A 21,047-nucleotide genomic window follows, 5' to 3' on the forward strand; every position below is an offset into this window, starting at 1 on the left:
TCCCATTTATATTTGCTTAAATATGCATAAAGAAACTGTGAAGGCTGGGCGCAGTAGCTCACACCTGTAGTCCCAGCACTTTGGGAGGCCGAGGCAGGTGAATCACCCGAGGTCAGGAGCTTGAGATCAGCCTGGCCAACGTGGAGAAACCCTGTGTCTACTAAAAATACTAATATTAGCTGGGCACGGTGGTGCACGCCTGTAATCCCAGCTACTAGGGAGGCTGAGGCAGGAGAACTGCTTGAACCTGGGAGACTGAGGTTACAGTGAGCCAAGATTGCACCACTGCACTCAAGCCTGGGCAACAGAGCAAGACTGTCAAAAAAAAAAAAAAAAAACTGTGGAGTGATTAAAATCTATTATAACAGTAGTTACCCACTGTGGAGAGTTCAAACTGGGTAGATGGTGGGTAAGAAGGAGACCTGACACTTTAACTTTTTTTTTTTTTTGAGACAGAGTCTCACTTTGTTCTTGGCTCACAGCAGTGTCAACTTCCCAGGCTCAAGTGATCCTCCTGCCTCAGCTCCCCAAGTAGCTAGGACTACAGGTCAGCACCACCATACCCAGCTAATGTTTCTATTTCTTATAGAGAGGGGGTCTCCCTTGTTGCCCAGGCTGGTCTTGAACTCCTGAGCTCAAGCGATCCACCCGCCTCAAGCTCCCAAAATGCAGGGATAACAGGCGTGAGCCATTGCACCAGCCACCCCACTTCAACATTTTTAAACTTTCTGGCTTGTGAGCTGAGAATATATTACCTAGCCAAAAATTATGCTTTAAAAAATCTTTTTTTCGAATTTTTCTTCTACTGAGATAATAGTTAAAAAGAACAAGTAATATAATGATGCTAAAAAATTTCTAGAACACAAGATATAAATGAGACAGAAGTTTAAACAGCTTTAAAAGTTTTTAAGTTTTTGGCTGGGCACAGTGGCTCACGCCTGTAATCCTAGCACTTTGGGAGGCTGAGACAGGCAAATGGCTTGAGCTCAGGAATTTGAGAACAGCTTGGACAACATGGCCAGACCCCATCTCTCAAAAAAAATTTTTTTTAAAGTTTAAGCTTTTGCTTCAATTTTTTTCCATCTCATTTATCAGAAGTAGCTGAGGGAATAAAAAGAGGAGATGTAAGGGGTGGCCAAGGAATTGAGAGCTAGAAGAAAATAAGATTTGAATTAGTAGATATGGAGAATGGAAAAGGCAGCTACGAAAATACATTAGATTCAACTAAGAATTCTTTTTTTTTTTTTTTTTCCAAGACAGAGTCTTACTCTGTCATTCAGGCTGTGGTGCACAGGCGCAATCTCAGCTCACTGCAACCTCCGCCTCCTGGGCTCAAGTGATGTGGCCTCAGCCTCCGGAATAGCTGGGATTACCGGCGCGCGCCATCACACTCGGCTAATTTTCGTATTTTTAGTAGATGTGGGATTTCCCCCATGTTGGTCAGGCTGGCCTCAAACGATCTGCACGTCTCGGCCTCCCAAAGTGCTGGCGGGAGCCATCGCGCTCGGCCACTACTAAGAATTCTATATGCGCAAAGAAACAGATATTATACATTGGTCCAGTGTAGCAGAATACATATCATCTGAGAACTATGACATTGTGAGAACTGTGACACTGTGAGAAGAGGAAATTTAAACGCTATCTTTTAAGACAATTTACTTTGACTTACAAACAGCGTGAAGAAATGTCAGACTAAACCGAGTCCCCCCACCCTCCCCCCGATATTCTCTGTCCCGGTATATTTCCAGGGCCTTCCACACAGGCTGACACTCAACACTTGAGCTATTCAGTAAGTCGACTGTGGCTCTAAGGAAAAATTTTAAAGGGTGCTCTTTGCTTCAAATTCAAAACTACGGAATTTATCTTACGGTTCTGCATGCTACTTCACTACAGGAAGCGAGGATCAGATCTAACGGAACAAGAAAGTGCAGAGAGCAGCAGTGAACCTAACCGGGAACATTAACGCTGTGTTCCCTGCACCCTCCGCCTCTCCCTACCCCAGTTTCGTTCCCGGCCTGAAAGGTGTGGGAACAAGGCTAGGGACTGTGCGGCCGGCGCGAGGGAAGGCCCCAATCTTCAATTCAATCAGTTCCCCACGCTTCCCTGCTGGACCGCCGTGGCATGTGTTTCACCTACCCTCATCCGCGTCGTACATATTGCCAAACGGTTCCCGAGCTCCTAACTCTTGAAATCAAAGACAAAAAGCGGGAAGTAGCCACCACCGCCGGGAGCTAAAGACCAAGTAACTTCCGTCTCCGACGTTCCCAGAATACTGTGCGTCTCACACAAGAGGCCGCCCACAGGGACGCCAAAGTTAGGATCTGCGCCTGCGCAAATTGTAGGGCAAGCTTGGGCGAGAGTTAGGGTTGCACACGTGCAAATTGTGGGCCGCCGCTGCCGGTGGCTGATTGAGAGGACAGCTCCCGCAATCTGCGGTCGCATCCGTCCCGTTAATGTTTTATTTCTGCTTGTTTTTCAATGTTGTCGCACAAATAACGACACCTGAAAACAAAGCCAAGTATACTTATTGATAAAAAGTGCTCGTTCTGTGAATCCGCGACATTGGGATGCTCAATTGATTTGCCTTTATAAAGACCAAAACACGAAGCAATTTTTATTTTTATTTATTATTTTTTGAAATGGAGTCTCGTTCTGTTGCCCAGGCTGGGGTGCAGTGGAGCGATCTCGGCTCACTGCAACCTCCGTCTCCCGGGTTCAAGCGATTCTCCTGCCTCGGCCTCCCAAATAGTTGGGATTACAGGCGCGCGCCACCACGCCCGGCTAATTTTTGTATTTTTACTAGAGACGGGGGTTTCACCACGTTTGCTAGGCTGGTCTCGAACTGCTGATCTCAGGTGATCCGCCCGCCTCAGCCTCCCAAGGTGCTGGGATTAGAGGCGAGCTGCCCGCTCGCCTACCGTTCCAGCCACGCGCCCGGCCAGAAGCTCCTTTTTGTTTTGTTTTGTTTTGTTTTGTTTTGTTTTGTTTTTTTGAGACGGAGTTTCGCTCTGTCGCCCAGGCTTGAGTGCAGTGGCGCGATCTCGGCTCACTGCAAGCTCCGCCTCCCGGGTTCACGCCATTCTCCTGCCTCAGCCTCCTGAGTACCTGGGACTACAGGCGCCCGCCACCACGCCTGGCTTATTTTTTGTATTTTTAGTAGAGACAGGGTTTCACCGTCTTAGCCAGGATGGTTTCGATCTCCTGACCTCATGATCCGCCCGCCTCGGCCTCCCAAAGTGCTGGGATCACAGGCGTGAGCCACCGCGCCCGGCCCGGAAGCTCCTTTTTAAATATGATTTATTGCCGGCGGCTTGGGCTAGCAGTGAGGCGTTAAGCCTGAAAGTGAAAAAACCCAAAACGCTCACTGCTTTCTTCCGCCCATCTAGCTCAGTCCTCCAGTGCCTCCAGTGCCTTTGCCATAGCTTGGAGTAGGTGCTCAGTCTCGGCGCTTAAATCGCGAGAACTCACGAGATTAGACGCAAAACTAACCAGGACAGCTCCCACGTACCCACTCGCTTTCGTCTCGGGTCTAACACGCGCGTCGCCTCGGGCCCTACTACGCGTGCGCGCTTGTGACTCTGCCCCTTTGCCTGGAGCTGCTTCCTCATGCTGCCCGCTCGCCTGCAGTTTAGGCTGCTGAGCCTTTTCTTTCGTGGATCCGCTCCCACGGCAGCGCGCCATGGCCTCCGGGAGCCGCTCTTGGGGAGGAGATGCGCTGCCGCCTCCTCCTTCCAGCGCTTATCGAGTCTAGGACGCGAGCTTCCTCATGACCCGGTGGACACAGAGGGCTTTGGAGAAGGTGCTGACATGCAGGAGCGTTTTCTGTTCCCGGAGTACATCCCGGAGCCGGAGCCGGAGCCCACCCGCGAAGAGCAGCTGCAGGAGTTCCAGCAACAGCAGGAGGAGGAGGAGCGACAGAGGCAGCAGCTGCGGGAGGAGCGGCGACAGCAAAACCTACGGACCAGGCCTCGGGAGCACCCGGTCATGGGGCACCCGGACGCGGCAGTGCCGCCCAGCGGCGTGAACTGCTCGGGCTGCGGGGCAGAGCTGCACTGCCAGGACCCCGGCGTTCCCGGCTACCTGCCCTGCGACAAGTTCCTCCGCACAGCGGAGGCAGGCGGCGGGCTGGCGCGGACCGTGTGCCAGCGATGCTGGCTGCTGGTGCACCACCAGCGCGCTCTACGCCTGCAGGTGAGTCGCGAGCAGTACCTAGAGCTGGTGAGCGCCGCGTTGCGGCGGCCCGGGCCTTCCCTGGTGCTCTACATGGTGGACCTGCTCGACCTGCCCGACGCCCTGCTGCCCGACTTGCCCGCGCTGGTGGGCCCCAAGCAGCTGATCGTGCTGGGAAACAAAGTGGACCTCCTGCCCCAGGATGCTCCTGGCTACCGGCAGAGGCTGCGGGAGCGACTGTGGGACGACTGTGCCCGGGCCGGGCTCCTGCTGGCCCCTGGCCACCAAGGGCCACAGCTCCCCGTCAAGAAGGAGCCACAGGACGGGGAGAATTCGAATCCGCCGAACTGGTCCCGCACGGTGGTCAGGGACGTGCGACTGATCAGCGCCAAGACCGGCTATGGAGTGGAAGAGTTGATCTCTGCCCTTCAGCGCTCCTGGCGCTACCGTGGGGACGTCTATTTAGTGGGCGCCACCAACGCCGGCAAATCCACTCTCTTTAACACGCTCCTGGAGTCCGATTACTGCACAGCCAAGGGCTCCGAGGCCATCGACAGAGCCACCATCTCCCCTTGGCCAGGTGAGTTTTAGGAGGCTCTCCCTCTTCGTTTTCTGACAAGGTGGACGTCTGGTCCTAGCCCAGGCACCGACTACATCCTCTTTTAATGTCCACTACGGGCTGCCTGTACCCTTCCCTTTACAAATTCTCTCCCCACTCTGGTCACACCTCTCTTCTGTGTCAGCTTACTGCTAGGGAAAATTCAGGATGTGTTGTAGTAATTTTCTAATTACGGTGTTTATGCAGCACTTCTCTGTTCCCAGTCACTAGGCACTGGAGATAGACCAGGGAACAAAACAAAGTTCCTGTTCTGGAGATCTGCTTTGTAACTTCTTTGTATATTGTTTCAGAAAGTGTGCGTCCTTTTTACTGTCTGAACCTAATGAAATTTGTGTTTTTTGTTTGTTTGTTTTGTTTTGTTTTTGAGACAGAGCCTCACTCTGTCGCCTAGGCTGGAGTGCAGTGGTGTGAGATCTCAGCTCATTGCAACCTCCGCCTCCCGGGTTCAAGAGATTCTCCTCCCTCAGCCTCCTGAGTAACCGGGATTACAGGCGCACGCCACTATGCCCAGCTAATTTTTGTAATTTTAGTAGAGACGGAGTTTCACCATGTTGATCAGGCTGGTCTCGAACTCCTGACCTCGTGATCCGCCTGCCTCGGCATCCCACAGTGCTAGGATTACAGGCATGAGCCACCGCACTCCGCCTAATTTTTGTATTTTTAGTAGAGATGGGGTTTCACCATGCTGGTCAGGCTGGTCTCAAACTCCTGGCCTCACGTGATCTGCCCACCTTGGCCTCCCAAAGCACTGAGATTACGGTCAAGCACCACCATGCCCAGTTAATTTTTGTATCTTTGGTAAAGACAGGGTTTCACCACGTTGGCCAGGCAGGTCTCCAACTCCTGACCTCAAGTGATCTACCCACCTCATCCTCCCAAAGTGCTGGGATTACAGGTGTGAGCCACCACTCCCAGTTCATTAGTGCAATTTGATGTGTGGTTTCACTGGGCTCAGTAGCTCACATCTGTAATTCTAGCTATTTTTTTTTTTTTTTTTTGAGACAGAGTCTCACTCTGTCGCCCAGGTTGGAGTGCAGTGGTGTGATCTCACCTCACAGCAACCCTTGCCTCCCGGATTCAAGCGATTCTCCTGCCTCAACCTCCCGAGTAGCTGGACTACAGGTGCACACCACCACACCCAGCTAATTTTTTGTATTTTTAGTAGAGAGGGGGGTTTCACCATGTTGGCAAGGCTGGTCTGGAACCCCTGACCTCAAGTGATCCACCCGCTTGGGGGTCCCGAAGTGCTGGGATTACAGATGTGAGCCACCACGCCCAGCCAGGTTTAAATTTAAGTTGACAAAAACTGACTGCCCTATTTGTTCCCTTGAAACCAGAGTTTCATTTAGTAAGCTGCTCTTCTCTATCTTGCACTTTGAATTTTACACAAATATTACTTTTATATTGAATGGTAATGTGATGAAAATTGAAAGAAATCGGGCCTACAGATTTTGGATTCAAATTCTGGTTTCCCCTGTGAGCTAATCTCTTAACCCCTTTCCTCATTTGTAAAGTGTCAGTAATTTTATATTTTGTTACAGTAATCAACACAGTGTAGATCCTCAAAAATGTTCATTTTCGGCCGGGCGCGGTGGCTTAAGCCTCTAATCCCAGCACTTTGGGAGGCCGAGACGGGTGGATCACGAGGTCAGGAGATCGAGACCATCCTGGCTAACCCGGTGAAACCCTGTCTCTACTAAAAAATACAAAAAACTAGCCGGGCGAGGTGGTGGGCGCCTGTAGTCCCAGCTACTGGGGAGGCTGAGGCAGGAGAATGGCGTAAACCCAGGAGGCGGAGCTTGCAGTGAGCTGAGATCCGGCCACTGCACTCCAGCCTGGGAGACAGAGCGAGACTCCGTCTCAAAAAAAAAAAAAAAAAAAAAAAGGTTTAAAAAAGTTTCAAATAATGTTCATTTTCTTCCCCCTTATTCCCTTTTCTAAAGATATATTTATTCTGTGTATTTCAGGTACTACATTAAACCTTCTGAAGTTTCCCATTTGCAACCCAACTCCTTACAGAATGTTTAAAAGACATCAAAGACTTAAAAAAGATTCAACTCAAGCTGAAGCAGATCTTAGTGAGCAAGAACAAAATCAGCTTAATGTCCTGAAAAGGCATGGTTATGTCGTAGGTAAGCATCCTCTATGGGAACACCCTGGTTGGTATTATGCTAAAATTCTTTGTTGAGCAACCTGAAATATGGTTGTCCCAGGCTAGCCAGTTTTTGTGGGGAGAGACTGCCTTCCTCATTCTGCAACAAAGAGGCCTTTTAGCGCTAAGGCTACTATTTGGAAACCCAGAGCAGTACAGGTAGTAAAAGTTTTTACTCCATGCAGCAGCTTTAGATTAGATTGTCTGTCTTTCCTTGGTATATCTTTTCAGGCTTTCTTTAAAACAGTTTGATTTCCACACACTGACACCCCTGCCACTCCATGTACACCGCCAGCCACACACTTGATTATTGCAAGAGTTTGACTCCCATTGCTTTTTGGAAGAAAAAAAAAGTATCATTGTTGTCTCACTTCCCTACACTGTAATCTTAGTAACTTGTTTGAGGGAAACATAAAAATTATATCTGGAGTCAAAAGTATTAAAGGAGTGACTAATAACCTTACTATAATTTGTTCTAGGAAGGGTTGGAAGGACATTCTTGTATTCAGAAGAAGGGAAGAATACAGTTCCCTTTGAGTTTGATGCTGATTCACTTGCCTTTGACATGGAAAATGAACCTGTTATGCGTATGCACAAATCCACCAAACAAGTAGAATTGACTGCACAAGATGTGAAAGATGCCCACTGGTTTTATGACACCCCTGGAATTACAAAAGAAAACTGTGTATGTATTTGGTTTCCTTTAGAAACATTTACTTTCTTTTTCTTTTTTAATGGATTTATATTGCCTGCTGCTCATATATAGCCAATTTATCAAGACAGGGGAATTGCAATAGAGAAAGAGTGTAATGCATGCAGAGCCAGCTAAATGGGAAACTGGAGTTTTATTACTAGTCATTAAAACTGGAGTTTTAATGCTAGTCACTAGAGCCAGCTAAATAGGAAACTGGAGTTCTATTACTAGTTTCAGCCTCTGAAACATTTACTTTCAATTGTACAAGTACCGCTGTCTTAATTGGCAGAAAACAGGGAAAGAAGTATACTTCCATTTTAGACTCAGTTCTGATTCATTCATAAAAGCTGTTTAAGGGTGAATCTGTATGCCCTCAAGTTCTCTGTTCCATTTGATAGACTTCATTGCTGACAACCAACTTACTTTTTATCATTGTGATTGTTACCTTAGTTAGGGAAACATTTACAGAAGCCTAGGTTTTGAGATTGGAAAAAAGCATAAATATCACTGAAGTCCACCTCCCTAGTTCCTGCTTGAATTACCCCTATAACATATCCATCAAGGGGTCCTCCATCTTGAACTGAAAGGAGTGACTCACCGTTAACTGAAACTGTGCCACGTCACCTTCCAAGGTAACTCATTTGGGTCTTTGACCTTCTCTTTGTATTGAGTGTACTGAGCTGAACAGTCTCCCTGTAACATGCACCCATTGTTCCCTAAAGCCATATGGGACTAACGTAATACCTATTTCCCTTGCCAGACTTTGAAATATTTTAAAGTGTAACATCCCGTCTCTTCTTCACCTATCCCTTCCTTTTCTTCTCTTTCATTAGTTCATCCAGCAAACGTTGAGCATTTACTGTGCTGACAATCTGGATTATTTGTCTTCATTTCCTACAGCTGTGCTCCCTGAGAAACAGGCTATTCATTGACCCAGGCCTCTTCAGAATGTTTTCTATGTTTGTTCTTAAAGTGTGACACTGAGAACGCAGTGCTCTCAGGTGAGCATGATTTAGAATAGCATTAACAACAGCCGGGCACAGTGGTTCATGCCTGTAATCCCAGCACTTTGGGAGGCCCAGGTGGGCAGATCACAAGGTCAGGAGATCAAGACCATCCTGGCTAACACGGTGAAACCCCGTCTCTACTAAAAATACAAAAAAATTAGCCAGGCATGGTGGCAGGCGCCTGTAATCCCAGCTACCGGGGAGGCTGAGGCAGGAGAATGGCGTGAACCCGGGAGGCGGAGCTTGCAGTGAGCTGAGATTGCGCCACTGCACTCCAGTCTCGGCGACATAGCGAGGCTCCGTCTCAGAAAAAAAAAAAAAAAAAGAATAGCATTAACTCTACCTGTCTTGTCTCTATGCCTCTCTTTTAATCCAACTGCTCATGGACAACTTTGGGCCTCATAGGTAACTTTGATTTTGTCTTGTTAAATTCAGCCTATATCTTACTCTGTTAAATATTCATTAAATCTCATTACTTTTTATATTTGCAGTTTGGATCTTCATTCAGATCATTGATTGACTCAAATGTGCATCCAGGATACAGCCTCACAACAGATTCATTAATCACTTCCTTTGAATCTGGTTTACTGACCAGTTTCTGATTATTCTAATTATCTCTGTGTCTCCCTACAAAACCACTTTGGTTTCTTAGGTACTTTTCTTGGCCTTATCAGGAACACTTACAGTTACATTCTCAGAATTGTATTCTATTTGGTGTCCCCTGTCATTGAATCATACAGACCTTTTAACTTTTATTGCCCTCCTAGAATAATTGCTAATGCCATCTTTTCTTCCTTAGCAGTCCAAAAGTTCAGAACAGGTTTCTAATAATATTCTATCACTTTAGCTTAATGAACTAATTCGTCCTCCCTACAACTTTTTTTTTGAGACAGAGTCTGACTCTCTGCCCCAGGCTAGAGTGCAGTGGCGCGATGATCTTGGCTTACTGCAACTTCTGCCTCCTGGGTTCAAGCGATTCTCCTGCCTCAGCCTCCCGAGTAGCTGGTTTTAGAGGCATGTGCCACCACACCCGGCTACTTTTTGTATTTTTACTAGAGACGGTTTCACCAGGCTGGTCTCGAACCCCTCACCTCAGGTAATCCACCCACCTCAGCCTCCCAAAGTGCTAGGATTACAGATGTGAGCCGCCACACCCAGACTAATTCTTCCCTCTCAGATGCTGTTAGATCAGGCATAGCAGTTACTTAAGTCATATACCCTCTATGAAAGAGTTGTGTCAGAAAGACAAGAATTTGCAAAATATTCTAGACAGCAGAATGAGAACCCCAAATTTTTAGATATAAATGTCTGTCAGCACTGGTAGTTTTCTTCTCTGTTAGTTTACAGATACACTTATTTGCTGTCTTAAACCAGGGTTTCCCAAACTGAACCAAGTATCTCTTGTGAAATGGAAGTATTAAGACTCAGGCTGCGCACTGTGCCTTACGCCTGTAGTCCCAGCACTTTGGGAGGCGGAGGTGGGAGGATTGCTTGAGCCCAGGAGTTTGAGACCAGCCTGGGCAACATGCCAGAACTGTATCTCTACTAAAAATACAAAAAATTAGCTGGGCATGGTGGTGCATGCCTGTAATTCCAGCTACTCAGGAGGCTGAGGCACAAGAATCACTTGATACACTTATTGGGAGGCAGAGGTTGCAGTGAGCTGAGATCATGCCACTGCAGCCCAGCCTGGGCAACAGAGGGAAACCCTGTCTCAACAAAAAAAAAAAAAAAAACAGAGAAAGGTTTCCCCTGTTGCCCAGGCTGGAATGCAGTGGCATGATGAAGTAACTTCAAAGTCCTGGGCTCAACCAATCCTTCCACTTCAGCCTCTCAAGTAGCTAGGGCCACAAGTACACACCACCATGTCCAACTAATTGTTTAGTTTTTGTAGAGACAGGACCTTGCTATGTTGCCCAGTCTGGTCTAGGTTGGAGTGCAGTGGTGGAATCTTGGCCCACTGTAACTTCTGCCTTCCTGGCTCAAGCGATCCTCCACCTCAGCCTCTAGGGTAGCTAGAAACTACAGACACACACCACCCCGGCTAATTTTTGTATTTTTCATAGAGGTGGGGTTTTGCCATGTTACCCAGGCTGGTCTCAAACTCCTGAGCTCAGCTGGACGTGATGGCGCATACCTCTAATCACAGCACTTCAGGAGACCAAGGCAGGTGGATCACTTGAGCTCAGGAGTTCAAGACCAGCCTGGCCAACGTGACAAAACCCCATCTTTACTAAAAATACCAAAACAAATTAGCCAAGCATGGTGGCACATGTCTGTAATCTCAGCTACTTGGGAGACTCAGAAAGGAGAATTGCTTGAACCTGGGAGGCAGAGGTTGCAGTGACCCAAGATCGTGTCACTGCACTCCAGCCTGGGTGACACAATGAGACTCCATCTCAAGTGATCTGCCTGTTGCTGCCTCTGGAAGTCCTGGGATTACAGGCATGAGCCACCATTGACTGACCTGCAAATGGCTTTTAATGTGCCTTTTCAAACACAAATAATGTAGAAAACTATTTGTAGCTCCCGTATTATTTTCTTGTGATGTATCATTTCTATTTTTTATTTTCTTGTTATTCTTTTTTTTTTCTTTGAGACAGAGTCTTGCTCTGTCGCCCAGGCTAGAGGGCAATGGTGCGATCTCGGCTCACCACAACCTCCGCCTCCCGGATTCAAGCGATTCTCCTGCCTCAGCCTCCCGAGTAGCTGGGATTACAGGTGTGCACCACCGTGCCCGGCTAATTTTGTATTTTTAGTAGAGACGGGCTTTCTCCATTTTGGTCAGGCTGGTCTTGAAATCCGGACCTCAGGTGGTCCACCCGCCTCAGCCTCCCGAAGTGCTGGGATTATAGGCATGAGCCACTGTGCCCAGCCTCTTGTTATTCTTAAAAAGGAAGTTTACAAGTTTTGTGTCCAATTTGTACCTTCTTTATTCTTTTTTAACCAGAATTTGATTCCTTAAATCTTTCCAGAATCTTGTACTTCTGTCTTTCCTTTTCTATTTTTCTCTAGTCTCTCTAGGAACTTGTCATCCTTAGAAGGGATTTATGATAAATCATAGGGATAAATTATAAATCCTCTATGTTATAAGCATAGGGGATTTATAACTTTTTCTCATTGTCTGCTGAATATTTGGGATAAATAAGGAAATTGAAGACCAGATAGAAAGAGGTTCTTTAGCCACTTTACTTGCTCCTAGAATGGGGTGACCATTTTGGATTTAATGCATGTATACTTACCACTAGGACATGAGGTCACATATACCATTACTTTAAGCTGAAATTGCTACTCCCCACAAGCCTTGATAAGGAGAACATATATTTTCTATCTTGGTATTGAATCAACATGTTTTCAGGTTCACATTAATTTTGACATTTAGGGAATGCTGCTGACATAGGAAAGTCTCATACACCTATAAAGTTATTTTGCCATTACTGTAGATTAAGTTGTAAAACAAAGGTAGAGCCATCAGATTGAGATTAATTTAGACAGGAAGAATCTATATAAATTTGATGTGTAGCAAACTGACATAATTTGGTTTATTTTGAAGTCTGGCATATTTTTCATCACTTTTTATTTTACAGGTAAATCATAATATATTTTCAATAAAAGTATTTTTCTAAAAAAACTGCCATTCGCTTCACAGATTTTAAATCTTCTAACAGAAAAAGAAGTAAATATTGTTTTGCCAACACAGTCCATTGTTCCAAGAACTTTTGTGCTTAAACCAGGAATGGTTCTGTTTTTGGGTGCTATAGGCCGCATAGATTTCCTGCAGGTAAGTAAAGTCTGTACCATTAAAAAATGATTTTAAAATATTGGGATTCACTTTAAGGAAGCAGATATATGAACAAAACTGACAAAATGTTGATAACTAAGCCATGATTGTATAGAGTTTAATTTGTTTTTATGTTTAATAATTTCTGTAATAAAAACTTGGGGATGGCTGGGCACAGTGGCTCACGCCTGTAATTCTAGCACTGTGGGAGACTGAGGCAGGCTGATCACTTGAGGCCAGGAGATCAAGACCAGCTTGGTCAACGTGGTGAAAACCCATCTCTACTAAAAATACAAAAATCAGCTGGGCGTGGTGGCGCACTTGTAATCCCAGCTACTAGAGAGGCTGAGGCAGGAAGATCACTTGAACCTGGGAGGCGGAGGCTGCAGTGAACTGAAATCGCACCACTGCACTCTAGCCTGGGTGATGGGGTGAGACTCCATCTCCAAAAAAAAAAACTTGGAGAAAATAAATGCCCTACTCCCTCATCCCCCCCAAAAAGTGCTAGGTCTTAAAAACTATGTTTTCAATTGAGTACCCCACACAGCTTGGCATTTAAAACAAGATACTATCCCTATTCTGTGGGACAGAGTCAAATCTATGGGATGAATTCAAACCTTTAGGTACAGGGTTACAGGCATTAAATTAATTGCACACTTTGTTTCCCATGATATGTGTGTTTTTATGCATATACTTTTTTGTTTGGTATTCATTTATTTAGCATCTAGAGATTTTGGAGTGTCTATAGAATTGTTCTCCCTTTTGCTAAAGTGAAGAGAAAAAAGGAAAATGAAACATGGATATGTCCAACAACACAATACAACTTATAGGCCATTACTATCACACATTTCTTGGGTTTTGTGTTTGCTCATACTTTGTTAGAAATTTTGCTTTACACACTTAGAACCCTTATATATTTCGTTTTGGGAGGTTGTTGGTTTTTTGTTTTTGGGGGAGTTGGTATTTTTTGTTTTGTTTTGAAACAGGGTCTCTCTCTGTTGCCCAGACTGGAGTGCAGTGATAGTTATGGCTCAGTGCAGCCTCAACCTCCTGGGCTCCAGTGATCCTCCCACCCCAGCCCCGCAAGTAGCTGGGACTACAGGCACACATCACCACACCCAGCTAATCTTTGTATTTTTTATAGAAATGGGGTTTTGCCATGTTGCCCATGCTGGTCTCAAACTTGAGCTCAAGGGATTCACCCACCTCAGTCTTCCAAAGTGCTGGGATTACAGGCATGAGCCACCACACCAGGCTTGCACCCTTATATATTTCATTAGAGCACATAAAATGTTAATATTTTAAACCTAGCTTTACACAGAGACAATTGAAGCCGATAGTATTTCCTTTTAATTTTTAATAAGACATGTTTTTTCAAAAATAATGTATTGAGTCTGTCAAAGAAGTCATTGTTTCACATGAATTGCTGAAATGCACTGCTTCAGTATTGTGCCCCTGTTCTTAGTATAATTTGATTTACAGCTACTGCCATACCAATACTTATAAAGGGAGTCTGATTGGGTTTTTGTTTTTTGGTTTTTGGTTTTTTTTTGATAGTTGATTGTACCTTGAATATGCAGGTTTTCCAAGTTTTTCACCAGGTCAAATGACTTCTTCCTTTCTTAAGGGAAATCAATCAGCTTGGTTTACAGTCGTGGCTTCCAACATCCTCCCTGTGCATATCACCTCCTTGGACAGGGCAGACACTCTGTATCAGAAGCATGCAGGTCATACGTTACTCCAGGTAAGGCAACACGCCTTGATGATTGCATGGTTATGGCTAGTATACACTGGAATGGTCCCATAGCTCTGATAGGAAGGCCTTTGTTGGACAGAACTGTTATACAATATCTTGAGCTAGCTTTCCCTCACCTCACTCTCTTTGAGAATTCTGGCTATAAAGCAAATTTGCTCTATATAGACTGATCCTAGAATAGCCACACAGCTATTGTTTCTCTAGACTACACTGTCCAATTTGGTAGCCATTAGCCACACGTGGGTATCTAAATTTAAATATATTAGTGACAATTAAAATTTGCTCACGTTGGGCCAGGCGCGGTGGCTCACCCCTGTAATCCCAGCACTTTGGGAGGCCAAGGCAGATGGATGACAAGGTCAGGAGTTCAAGACCAGCCTGGCCAAGATGGTGAAACCCCATCTCTACTAAAAATACAAAAATTAGCCTGGTGTGGTGGTGGCTGCGTATAATCCCAGCCACTCAGGAGGCTGAGGCAGGAGAATCGCTTGAACCGGGGCAGCAGAGGTTGCAGTGAGCCAAGATCACGCCACTACACTCCAGCCTGGGTGACAGAGAGAGACTCCATCTCAAAAAAATTTTTGCTCAAGTTAGCCAGGTATGGTGGCATGCACCTGTAGTCCATGTAGTCCCAGCTCCTCGAGAGGTTGAGGCAGGAGCACCACTTGAGCCCAGGAGTATGAGGCTGTGATGAGCCATGATTATGCCACTGCACTGTAGCCTGGGTGACAGGGTGAAACCCTGTCTGGGGGAAAAAAAAAAAAGAGAGAAGAAAATTTAAAATATGGCTGCTTAGTGTCACCAGCCACATTTTGAGTGCCCAATAGTGACATTTTTGCAAAAAGTTGTATAAACTGATAGCCTCATCACTAATACACACACATACACACACACACACACACACACACACACACACACATACCATACTTTGGACAATGAAGCTACAGTTCCCTGAACTCATCATCCTTTTTTCAGTTTTTATCTGTACCTGTGCTGACTGAGAATATCTTTCCACCGAATAACTTTGACTCATTTCTCAAAATATTGCTTATAATTGCTTATTTGTTTTTGTTGTTGTTGTTTGTTTTATATATATATTGCTCCTTTGCTAATGTTTTCCTTGACTGAACACATTCATTACTCTTTCCTTCACAACCATAGTACTTATAGATGCCTCACATTACATTTCTGACCTTGTATTTGCTTACATATTATTTACCCCTTTGATCTCCTTGGGGGCAGAAACCAGACTGCAAAATCTATCTTTGTGTCCTTAGTGCTAAACACAGGAGAGATTTGCTAATGAATAGATGAATAAATTATCCAGTTACAGCCAGGCACAGTGGCCTACTCCTATAATCCCAGCACTTTGGGAGGCCGAGGCGGGCAGATCACCTGAGGTCAGGGGTTCAAGAACAGCCTGGCTAACATGGTGAAACCCTGTTTCTACTAAAAATACAAAAAATTAGCCTGGCATGGTGGCACGCACCTGTAATCCCAGTTACTCGGGAGGCTGAGGCAAGAGAATCACTTGAGCCCTGGAGGCGGAGGTTGCAGTGAGCTGATATCGTGCCATTGCACTCCAGCTTGGGCAGCAAGAGCGAAACTCTGTCTCAAAAAAAAAACCCAATTACTTCTCATCATGGAAACACCTGTAAACATAAAAGCTAAATCTTATCCATTATGTATGGACCCTTAACTCATAAAGACCAGGCATTAATCTTGATGGCCACACTTGTAAGAACTGAGGTACTTGGAAGGACCGTGCCTTAACTGCCCAACATTAATCTATGTGAAGCCCTGTGGAGGATTCTAAAAACAGTGTCCGTGAAGCACAGTTCTCCTGTCCAGAGGCTGCTGCCAGGTGCTTGCCCAATGTGTGGCCCAGGGCCCTGAGATTTGTAGGCTTCATCCCATCACAGAGTTCCCTTGCTTTTCATTTGACCCCAGAAGTGATTGTACGTTCAACAGTTGAATATTTGAAAGGATTTTATTCTTGATCCCTGTACAGAATTATCTTATCAGTGATTTACTTAATGTTAGAGTTCCAAGAAATATAATTTGAACTTGTAAATATCTTTATTTCATTGGAAGGTTCCAATGGGTGGAAAAGAACGAATGGCAGGATTTCCTCCTCTTGTTGCTGAAGATATTATGTTAAAAGAAGGACAGGGGGGATCTGAAGCAGTGGCAGACATCAAGTTTTCCTCTGCAGGTAATTTTATGCCAAGCATTTTTTTAAAAAGTGAATAAAAGGACGGGTGCAGTGGCTCACACCTGTAATCCCAGCACTTTGGGAGGCCAAGGCAGGCGGATCACCTGAGGTCGGGAGTTTGAGACCAGCCTGACCAACATGGAGAAACCCAGTCTCTACTAAAAATACAAAATTAGCCGGGCGTGGTGGCGCATGCCTGTAATCCCAGCTACTCGGGAGACTGAGGCAGGAGAATCGCTTGAACCCGGCAGGTGGAGGTTGCGGTGAGCCGAGATCACGCCAGCCTGGACAATAGGAGCCAAACTCCATCTCAAAAAAAAAACAAAAAGTGAATAAAGCAGCCTTACTGACAGTTTTTTTAATAGAAAAGTGCCTTAACTGAGGAAAGCTGATTATTTTAAGGTATACATACTAGTTTATTCATAAAATACAGCCTATTCTGAAAATAAGTTTGTACTTTTCACAAACGCGTTGTATGCTTTTTTAAAAATAAGGTGTGCCCACCTGTTCCCCTGGCTTCTCAGGAGGCTGAGGCAGGAGGATCAGTGGAGCCCAGGAACTTGAGTTCAGCCTGGGTAACATAGCAAGATAGTTTCTTTAAAAATAATAAAATAATAAGAGAGTGAAAGAGAGTGACAGCCTTCTCTGATATTCCATTTTCAGCTTTGGTTTGGTATTTTTAATAAGATGACTGCTAACAGCCTTTTGTGTTGTGTCATGTGCCTGTATAGGTTGGGTTTCAGTAACACCTAATGTGAAGGACAGACTGCATCTCCGAGGCTATACACCTGAAGGAACAGTTTTGACCGTCCGGCCCCCTCTCTTGCCATATATTGTTAACATCAAAGGACAGCGCATCAAGAAAAGTGTGGCCTATAAAACCAAGAAGCCTGTTTCCCTTGTATTCAACGTGCGGAAGAAGAAAGGACAGATAGATGTATGAGACCGACCTTGTTCACTCCAGATATTAACTGTATTGAACACAAGAATATACATTGAAATTGTATTAAACATATTAAACATAAATAAAGCCCCCACTCTCACCCTTTTTTTTCTCATTTTTTTTCTTTTTTGAGACTGAGTCTCGCTCTGTTTCCCAGGCTGGAGTGCAGTGGCACGATCTCAGCTCACTGCAACCTCTGCTTCCCAGGTTCAAGCAGTCCTTCTGTCTCAGCTCCCCTAGTAGCTGGGATTACAGGCATGCACCACCATGCCCAGCTAAGTTTTGTATTTTTAGTAGAGATGGGGTTTCACCATGTTGGCCAGGCTGGTCTCAAACTCCTGACGTCAGGTGATCCACCTGCCTCAGCCTCCCAAAGTGCTGGGAACACAGGCATGAGCCACTGCGGCCAGCCTTACCCTTTTCAAAGCTCTTAACGGTTAACTTTTTTTTTTTTTTTTTTGAGACGGAGTCTCACTCTGTCGCCCAGGTTGGAGTGCAGCCCAGGTTGGAGTACAGTGGCACGATCTCGGCTCACTGCAAGCTCCGCCTCCCAGGTTCACGCCATTCTCTTGCCTCAGCCTCCACGAGTAGCTGGGACTACAGGCGCTGGCCACCATGCCTGGCTTATTTTTTGTATTTTTAGTAGAGATGGGGTTTCACTGTGTTAGACAGGATGGTCTCGATCTGACCTCGTGATCTGCCCATCTTGGCCTCCCAAAGTGCTGGGATTACAGGTGTGAGCCACCGCGCCCAGCCACAGTTAACTTTTTTAAACTGTTCAAGATTGTGCCTGTTCATAATGTATTCACCTTATAAAAACAAGTTTATTTTTTTCTACAGTATGTATACAGTATGTATCTGTGACCCACATATATATAAAATTGGATGCCTGCTACATTCAAGTTTCTCCCACTACTGTTGTTTCTCTTTTTTTGAGACAGGGTCTTGCTCTGTCACCCAGCCTGAAGTACAATGGTGCAACCTCGGCTCACTGCAACCTCCACCTCCTGGATTCAAGCGACTCTCATGCCTCAGCTTCCTGAGTAGCTGGGATAACAGGTATGTGTCACCACCCCTGGCTAATTTTTGTATTCTTAGTAGAGATAAGGTCTCACCATGTTGTCCATGCTGGTCTTTAACTCCTGGCCTGAAGTGATCCACCCACTGGCCTCCCAAAGTGCTGAGATTACAGGCATGAGCCACCATGCCCCACCTCATTACTGTTTTTTATGTTGAGACCAGATGTCATTTCTCTTATTTGGAGTTAGCAGCCAGCATATGAAAAAAATGGCAGGTAAATTAATTTCTCCAAAATACGTTGGCTTAAATAAGATAGAAATGAGTAGATGGCTCTGCTCCAAGGATCCAGCTGGTGGAACATTCCATGGCCATTTGTAGGTCTAAGGTGGCTGCCCAAGTTGTCATCCTTTCCCAGTAAGGGTGAAAAGGGAGAAAGCATGGAGAGCAAGCAGCTTCCCTATTTAAAAGAAGGGAGGAAAAGCTGGATGTTGCACACATCAGTTTACACAGTCCATAGGTCAAGTCACGTGGCCATACCCACCCATAAGGAAGCTGAGAAATGGAGGAGGAAATGGGAACCATTTGGGGTTTTTATTAAGGAAAAATGAGGAGAATGGATTCTAGAGAACAAGTAGAAATTTACCTTACACAATTTGACAATGTCTTAGATAAAAAAGGATTCAAGGCCGGATGTAGTGGCTCACACCTGTAATCCCAGCACTTTGGGAAGCCAAGGAAGGAGAATCGCTTGAGGCCAGGAGTTCAAGATCAGCCTGGGCAACATAGTGAGACCCCCATCTCTATTATTATTATTATTATTTTTAATAAAAATGAATTGTAGGCCAGGCGCAGTGGCTCACGCCTGTAATCCCAGCACTCTGGGAGGCCAAGGCAAGTGGATCACCTGAGGTCAAGAGTTAGAGACTAGCCTGGACAACATGGTGAAACCTCGTCTCTACTAAAAACACAAAAATTAGCTGGGTGTGGTGGTGGGCGTCTATAATCCCAGCTACTTGGGAGGCTGAGGCAGGAGAATTGCATGAACCCAGGAGGTGGAAGTTGCAGTGAGCTGAGACATCACACCACTGCACTCCAGCCTGGGCAACAAGAGCAAACCGTCATCCCAAAAAACTAAATAAGATTTTTAAAAAGCTATGTATTTCTAGCAACTGAGGTCTATTCTGCAACTGAGAGGATACTTTAACCATTTTACTTACATTTTGTCTTTATATGACTGAATAATATTACATCAGTCAAAAGTCTTTATTGGCCAGGCACAGTGGCTCATGCCTGTAATCCCAACATTTTGGGATGCCAAGGTGAGAAGATTGCTTGAGCTCATGAGTTCAAGACCAGCCTGGGCAACACAGCAAGACCTCATCTCTACTAAAACCCAAAAAAATTAGCCAGTCATGGTGCTGTGTGCCTGTAGTCTCAGCTACTGGGGAGGCTGAGTCAGGAGGATCACTTGAGCCTGGGAGATGGAGGTTGCAGTGAGCTATGGTCACATTACTACACTCCAGCCTGGGCAACAGAGTGAGACCTTGTCTAAAAAAAGGAAAAAAGAGAAAGTCTACACCTTTTGTTATTCCTAGCTGAGTAAGTAGTACTACAGCTGTGTCATGAACAACTGCCAAGTCAAGTCCCAGATCCTAATGTTGAAATAAGTGCTGGTAAGATAAGCTAGGCTGAAACGCAGTTAGAGCCATGAAATTCCTAAGAGGGCCATGTTCTCTCCCAACATATGGGAGTCCCCGTGTATTTCACACTCTCCTGCCTTCTCCCCACTCTTCAGCCCTCTTCTAAGTCCTCTTAGACTAAATATAATGGAGAATTTTTTAAGATGCAACTTGTAATGTTGTAGACCTTTTATAGTGTTTCAAAGTGAGTACTATTGGTATCTTGGGCAAGGTGGTTCTTTATGTATAAAACTGCATTTCGGCCAGGTGTGGTGGCTCACGCCTGTAATCCCAGCACTTTGGAAGGCTGAGGCGGGCGGATCACGAGATCAGGAGATTTGAGACCATCCTGGCCAACATGGTGAAACCCCATCTCTACTAAAAATACAAAAATTAGCTGACTGCGGTGGCGTGTGCCTGTAGTCCCAGCTATTCGGGAAGCTGAGGCATGAGAATCGCTTAAACCTGGGAGTCAGGTTGCAGTGAGCCGAGATGGCACCATCGCACTCCAGCCTGGTGACAGAGAGAGACTCCACCTCAAAAAAAAAAAAAAATCAGCCAGATATGGTGGCAGGCACCTGTAATCCCAGCTACTCCAGAGACTGGGGCAGGAAAATCGCTTGAACCTGGGAGGCAGAAGCTGCAGTAAGCCAAGCTCTCACCACTGCACTCCAGCCTGGACAACAGAGCAAGACTCCGTCTCAAAAAAAAAAAACAAAAGAAAAGAAGGAAAGAAAGAAAGAGGGAGGGAGGGAGGGAAGGAAAAGAAAAGAGACAGGAAAAGAAAAGAAAAACTGCATTTCGGTATGTCTGGTATCTCTCATCTCAGACACTAAATACAGTAGCAACTCCCTCTGCCATCAGTCCTGCTGACAACTGGAAAGAGCCACCAACATCATATTACCTCTAGAGGGCGACAGCTTCCCAAATGGAGAAAATTGATTGGCAGTTGATTTCTAGTTTTTATTTTGGAGGGAATGAAATACCATTTATTTGTAAGTTAAAGTTGTG

General features: G+C 45.5%; 2 protein-coding genes across 2 annotated transcripts in view; one reads left to right on the forward strand and one right to left on the reverse strand.

Annotated features, from left to right (window-relative positions):
- Positions 1-2,497, reverse strand: part of POLR2B (RNA polymerase II subunit B) — a 49,899-nt gene extending 47,402 nt beyond the window's left edge. Inside the window, exon 1 of the mRNA XM_023192207.3 lies at positions 2,137-2,497. Within this exon, the coding sequence (XP_023047975.1) occupies positions 2,137-2,155 (19 nt within the window). The 5' untranslated portion in view covers positions 2,156-2,497. The remainder of the gene's footprint in view (positions 1-2,136) is intronic.
- NOA1 (nitric oxide associated 1) lies at positions 2,317-17,443 on the forward strand. The gene is made up of 7 exons (XM_023192210.1): positions 2,317-4,750; positions 6,757-6,921; positions 7,421-7,626; positions 12,292-12,423; positions 14,051-14,167; positions 16,274-16,394; positions 17,126-17,443. Exons 1-7 carry the CDS (start codon positions 3,607-3,609, stop codon positions 17,335-17,337), a joined length of 2,097 nt encoding a protein of 698 aa, XP_023047978.1. The 5' UTR covers positions 2,317-3,606; the 3' UTR covers positions 17,338-17,443.
- The last annotated feature ends 3,604 nt before the right edge of the window (positions 17,444-21,047 follow it).

This window comes from Piliocolobus tephrosceles, chromosome 3 (assembly GCF_002776525.5).
Source record: "Piliocolobus tephrosceles isolate RC106 chromosome 3, ASM277652v3, whole genome shotgun sequence".
Taxonomy (NCBI): domain Eukaryota; kingdom Metazoa; phylum Chordata; class Mammalia; order Primates; family Cercopithecidae; genus Piliocolobus; species Piliocolobus tephrosceles.

What these genes read in the sequence shown, in the direction of transcription:
- NOA1 (XM_023192210.1), top strand. Translation starts at nt 3,607, where the DNA reads ATGCTGCCCGCTCGCCTGCAGTTTAGGCTGCTGAGCCTTTTCTTTCGT. An exon ending in GAATTACAAAAGAAAACTGT is followed by an intron (nt 7,627 to 12,291) that starts GTATGTATTTGG and finishes TTCGCTTCACAG; the next exon opens with ATTTTAAATCTTCTAACAGA. An exon ending in CAGGTCATACGTTACTCCAG is followed by an intron (nt 14,168 to 16,273) that starts GTAAGGCAACAC and finishes TTTCATTGGAAG; the next exon opens with GTTCCAATGGGTGGAAAAGA.